The sequence below is a fragment of the Trypanosoma equiperdum genome (assembly GCF_001457755.1).
Source record: "Trypanosoma equiperdum strain OVI genome assembly, contig: ctg_1301, whole genome shotgun sequence".
NCBI classification, from domain to species: Eukaryota; Euglenozoa; class Kinetoplastea; order Trypanosomatida; family Trypanosomatidae; genus Trypanosoma; species Trypanosoma equiperdum.
In genome coordinates this window covers 28,780-35,066 of record NW_027123285.1, presented here as the reverse complement: position 1 = coordinate 35,066, position 6,287 = coordinate 28,780, and the positions used below count along the sequence as shown (strand labels likewise).

The window sequence follows — 6,287 nt, the reverse complement described above, 5'->3', positions numbered from 1 at the left end:
TCCCCGATTTGTATAGGCGGCCCGTGGGGGTATTCGGATGATCGCTGTCGCAGTGTGAGGGCTGATAAATTTTTTTAAAAAAGAACTCTGTATTTCTCCGAAAAAAAGTCCCTAAGCTGGTATTTTCCAGACCTTACTCTTTCGCCACCTTGCCAAAGTGTGGGCCGACATCTCACCAAAGGGGGATACCATTGTTGAACATAGGACTATGCCACATCCAGAAATGCGTCCAGCCTCTGTGTCCGCGTTAGTGGGAGCGTCGAGTGGCGTTGCGCTCGAGATGTTGCAAAGCGAGGTGTGCTTGTGCGGGTGGTCGGCGCGCCAAAGTCAGCCGCCAGTGGTCCTAGGAGATGTGGGAAGCGGAGCCCGCGACGTGCTAAGTAAGTGCGGCGGGTGCGCTCGCTGCTATGAATTTAAAGCTGGTGGGGACCTCGTCCCCCGCGGACACCCCAAACTCGGCGAGGGCGAGGGGGGTGGTGCTTGCGCCGGCCCGCGGCCGTTTTGTGTTGCCCTGTGCGGCGCGACGGGCTTCCTCCTTTTTTTGTGGGATAGCCGGCTCGCCAGCTTGACTGGGCTTATTTTTCTGTCCCAGTGTGTTTCTTTAAAAATTCATGTGGAATGACGGTCGGTGCGAGACACCGCTGTTTTTCTTGGCCATGTTTCAGAGGCATCTAGGGACCGGGTTAGCCGGAGGGATGGGCGGGGCCGTGTGCCGCCCTGTTGGCTGCTGCGCGGCGTGTGCATGACTGTTCGTGGTTTCATGGTGGGCCGTGCGCCTGTCGGCCGGCCCTGTGATTGCCGTTTATTCTTTTAAAATTACCTTCGCGAGCTGTATGGGGTGAGGGAAGAGTGTTGTGTGGGCGGCTTTGCTCGTCGACGACTGTTTCGGTGCTGCTCTGTGTTGCCGACCTCTCTGGTGGAGAGTGGTATGCTGATCCGACCCGCACAGCGGCTGTAGGAAGGTTGTTTGTCGAAAACAGCACTTCTGGTGAGCACATTCTTTTTCACAAACCAAGCAGGTGACACCGGGTTTCGAAGGGAGGACGACGTTCCCCCAAACGAGGCCTGAGCGTGGTTACATTTTGGCTCTGAATGACTGCTTCCCTTCTGTCATGGGAATGGTCCTGGCCAGTCCCAACGGTTCCGTACGGCGACGGGGTTACATCCACGCGTTGTGATGAATATTCAAAACGCCTCTTGTCGAATTCACGTGTTAAGGAAGAAGGTGACTCTGTGAAGAGGCTTTCCTTGTTTCAGACATTTTCCTCTGCTCTCTTTGCACTGCTTCTTGTATAAAGGTGTTATGCGTTTGGAAGAGGTGGATGGAATAATCGCACAGTGCGCTCCGGATGCCCTTAGCAAAGCGGTAAGTAAGCTGTTTCGACGTCTTTTAGCAAATATTCTTCTAAACCCCGACAATCCTACTTTTCGTGCCGTTCGCATGAATAATGCGGCTGTTCAGAGCGCAGTACGGGGTATACCCGATTCGGTTGTAGAAGCATTGTTTAGCATCATTGGATTCAAACTTGAACACCGTTCCGGTTCGGAGCCGCAGTACGTCTTTGGTGGTGACCCACAGGGACTAGGTGATTCTGATCGTTTGCTTTCATATATAGAGAAGAGCTTGGATGAGGCGAAATTGAGTTCTTCGCAATTTCGACATCCTCCCATCTCCTCCCGCACCGGTTTGGAACGAAACGAGCGAAAGGACCTTCTTATCAGGGAAATTAGGCGAAACATAGCAGAGCGGGGGAGTGAGTCAGGCGCAGGAGCACCCGTTGAATCTCAAGATGTGTTTTGTACCGACGATTTTGCCTCAGTGGAAAATCTAAAGGACATTGCGAAACGAACACTTTTAAACACTGGGAGGATACGTAACGCATTTTTTGGCTGTCGCCACTTTTCACTTCGTCGGATGACTCGTGGAAGGGTATATGTATGCAAGGAAGGGTGTCCGGTGAACTACCTTGAAGCACATTGGCATCTTTTTACGGGGAAAAATATGTTATATTCTTATGTTGCTCACCTTAACGAAGATGGTTCCTCGGTTGCACACCTTGGTGTGGAACACGGATACCAGTATAACTCGCTACCAGGGACTACAAACTTCAGGAAAACCATCCACTTCTCCGCTAAGCGGACAAATGAGAAAAATGGAAGGTTAGACTACTTAGAGCACCCCAATCAACCTTCAAAGGCATGTGTCTATTGCGATGTCTCGTTTTCACAACTGTTTTTGTGACTACTCTGTTTCCTTTGCTGTTTTCACGGCAATTTTTTTTCCCCACATTCGAGCTTCACTTTATATTAACAATTGATCAACTACCTCTTGCAGCATTTCCGCTCTTCCTTATTGTCGTTGATTTATCCATTTAAGGGTTCGTATAAAAAAGAGAGAATCGGGGACGTGTATTGCAAGTCGGTGGTGCAGGCAAACGTAATTGAAATTCTTGCACATTGGTAGAACTCACAGCTGAGGCAAATTATCTGAGATTAAGTGTTTTGTTTTTCTCACCTGACGACACCTTTTGTAGACATTAACAATTGGTGGTGTGTGTAGTCCACCTCTGTTCATCGGCGTGCACTCTGACACGTAGAAAAGAGTCACATTAATTTTACTTGGTTGTGTTTCTCAGTCATAGACATTCGGGTATGGAGGAGTTGGGTCTAGACTTCCTAAGACGTTGATCTGTGCCATACAAGGAGCGGGGAACTCAGTTGTAAAATTTCCGTATTTGCATCTTTCGGGTATTGGGCGAGAAAATTCACAGTTGATTGACATTGAAATTAATGTCTCTACTACTCTGCTCGTTTACCGACCCGACAGAGGTTAAACTCAACGTAGACATTGGGGTGGCTTGATTCGGGAAATAACCGACTGCCCCCCTTTTTGGCACAACGTGGCAATGAGCATTACTTGGTGGGATCCGATTTGGGGAAGGGCATTTCCAGTTATGCAACCTTTCACCAAACGTTTTTTTTTATGGTTCCTTCATTTATCTTCATTTTTTTGTAGTACCGCTCTCGCGGTGTTAGGCAGGAACAGGACCACCTCCATGCACATGATTACTTTAGTCCAAGGGACTGCATCGTAGGTTTTGGCGCAATACAGGCTTTAGAATTTGCTAGGCCTAAATGATATGTTAAAAATGAGGAGGAATTGTAACACGCATGCTTGGTGAAAGGGTGTACAGAGCATGTCAAAAGAATTGTGAAACCGCATTCTCCATCACAACACAGGCTATCGATGTACGAAACAAAGTATGAGTCGGTTACAACAATCCCCGCTGGTACCTGTTCCTTACAACGGGGAAAAGAAAATGATTTACATGCTCATTTTTGTGCCTACTGATATTCGGCATTTGCTGAAACACCTTTCCTGTTAATTTTGTGAAGAACGCTCTTATATCGGAAATAGCCGGTGACGTATCTCGGTTTTATTGAAACTTTGAAAATACGCCGAATATTACGGACCCTGAGGTGTTAAAAGTACTCCAGAACTTCTGTAGGATTTGCTTGCGTGGAATTCCGTTCAGTTCGTCTATCCACAACCTTCTGCATACCCGGAAAAAAACTTGGTTATGGAGGTTGCCACGCTACAATGAACGCGATAATTTGTTTAACATTTGAGGAAATTCGACGTGGGTTGGGGTTGTATTTTATTTTTGTGTGACTACTGTATGCCTTTGCTGTGCTGTAATATTTAAGGCTTACATGGGTCGGATTGTGTCAACATTAAAAGAATTAGGAGTAGCATCTGATGATATTATTTTTACACTTGACGAAATCTTTTATCACTGACCAGTGTTTTGGATAATACCTCCGGGTTATCCTCTTTTGACGCTTATTGGAAACATCTCCCGGATTATTTCCGGTTCGTTTTTTCTACCCCTTCACAGTCTCTACATGTTACGCTGTGGTTTGCAGTTTCCCCAGCTTAAATGGCTTAAATGTGTGTGCATGGGGACACAAGTCAGTCGCGGTTTTTAAGTTTGTAAAACACTAGTCTGGTGCCTCTCCGAAATGATGGGTATTAAGGATAAACTGGAGTTAGAGCCACTTTGCATACATGTTATCTATATACAGCCTTGTTGGTGTGACACGGCCCCCTTTCAACGTGGGATAAAGTTAGCATGAAGAAAATCATTCCAGTGGGTTGTTGTATTGTCGGATTACCTGCATGGAAAAAATTATATTGTTTGTTTATGTGTTAGTGTTCCTGCTTACTGTGCCATGGGGAGAGGTTACGAGCTGTATGTGAACGCCGGTGTTGGTGGCAGAAGTGGATAAGGGCTTCAAAGAAATTTGAGTAGTAGTCCTTACGCATTTAGTTTTGGTATACCAGATAATACTCCCTCTTGTGCCGTTATGGCGCAGCACCCGGTTTCGGTAAAGTGTGAATAAACAGTGATATGCACTCCAATGATATCTTACAGGGGTTTCCGTGTACGACCCCCGATTATTATCCATATTATCTCTTTATAGTATCAAAGGTAGGCGCCGTGACTGGATAAGATGAATCGTGTTTATGTTGAGGTTGTCGTGTTCCCCATAAGATATGGAAATCATCTGCTGCCTATGGTGTAGAGGTGCGATCCCTACTGACTCGGAAACAACAGCATCGTGTTTTGAGGAAATATGGGGATAATTTTGCAGACATTCCGCAAATTCGATTGGCTGAAGCATAACATACGGCGTTAACGTGTCAAATCTTAAATGAGGTCTTTAATATGGTCCACAGAAGGGTGTGGCATCTGTCGGGTTGTCATGGCGGCTGGGGGAGCTACTGGTATTCAAGTACTTGTTGGCTCCGTTGCTTGCATGCTGCTCTTTTCTCATGGTTCCTTATGCCACTCTACGGGGTGGTCTGCTGTCTAGAGACTTTGACTAAACAACAACAAAACTGGCTACAACGGGGGAAATGCAAGTAATGTACTAATAATCCTTTCTATACGAGGAGTCCTCGTTTTCTTATTTATGTACGTCTCACCTTCTGTGACATGTGATTCATACATGCAGAGGTACCGTGGCTTCATTTGGTCACTCATGGATGCTCACGTTCCGTTTCGGTGGTGGAGGTCAAGGTGCAGTTTCGCGTGCAAGTTTCCCTTTCACGGGGACAGTAGTCAGCTTCTGATCGTTAACTCGACACACAGCGTGTGATCGCACTATTTAAAATTGATGTACGATCGATTCTCACCGTTTCTATGCTCAATATTAATGAAACTTTGGTAATCGTGACACGAGGCTTGGCGCAGTAATAATGTACGCATATGTGTGGTTAGTTATGGTATGCAATAACTCATGTGATGAATTTGGAGAGCCTGGGTATTTATCAGCTTCGGGACGAGGTGTACAAACGACTTCGAGATTTTGGTTTCGGGTGAGTACGGTAATTACTAAGACTTTTTTGTGCATATTGGCTGCGTGCGTGTTTTGCATTTTTATACTTACCGTTCAGAACCATATCATAACCTTGCGGATGCATATCCGTTGCCATATAGTTTTGAGGTGTTTCTAGGTGGTTTCACTGTAACTATTGAGGCGTGTGACACTCTCACCTCTCTCTAACCTTGTGGATTGTTTGTCGTGCCGACGCCACCTTTCCGTGGTGATTTTCCGCTAGGGTTTCCGGATGAATGACAGCTCTTTCCGAGTGAGAGCAACAAACGCGTTCGCAGGAGTTGGGGACGCCGTGCGGTGACGTCGTCCTTCTTCTGAAGTCGCGCACGCGACTCACCGTTTATCAATATTAAAGCATATATACATGTACCGCGTATGTTGCTTTCCCCCTCTCCCTTCACAGAAAAACAACAACAACAAAAAACGATCATATATCGTTGATATTTGCAAATTACGTTGGGGTGCATAAACCATCTCTTAGATGTAGATGTGGCACCACTGGTACCTCACTCATAATGTTCTTTTAAATGAGGGGAATCGTTCATGTGCTGCATTTTATCCTCGTTACGGCTCGTCATTTGTCAGGAAACGGTTCTCGACGCGGAGCCACTCATTTGTGGTTAAAAGTTACTGCTTCGCATCTTTTTCTAAAAAAATAGTGTGTGCCGAACGGCATGTCGTAACAGATGTTCTGGACAGTAGCAATGCTGATGACTCGAGTCCACTAATCTCTGGCGTTTCCACAGGTTACGTCTACAGAACATGGGGTTCCGTTTTAGTGGTTTGCTCATTTAAGCCGTTATTTGTTTTTTCCTTCTGAGCGTCCTCCCATTGGGTTACAGCAGATTCTTTTCCACCATTGTCTGCTTCAGTGAGTACTGCAT

At 46.2% G+C, this 6,287-nt stretch overlaps 1 protein-coding gene across 1 annotated transcript; it reads left to right on the top strand.

The window, feature by feature from the left end:
* Positions 1-1,303: 1,303 nt before the first annotated feature.
* Positions 1,304-2,242, top strand: TEOVI_000733100 (PUB domain containing protein, putative; the record flags this gene model as incomplete). Its single annotated transcript, XM_067221038.1, has 1 exon — positions 1,304-2,242. One exon carries the CDS (start codon positions 1,304-1,306, stop codon positions 2,240-2,242), a length of 939 nt encoding a protein of 312 aa, XP_067077139.1.
* Positions 2,243-6,287: the final 4,045 nt, after the last annotated feature.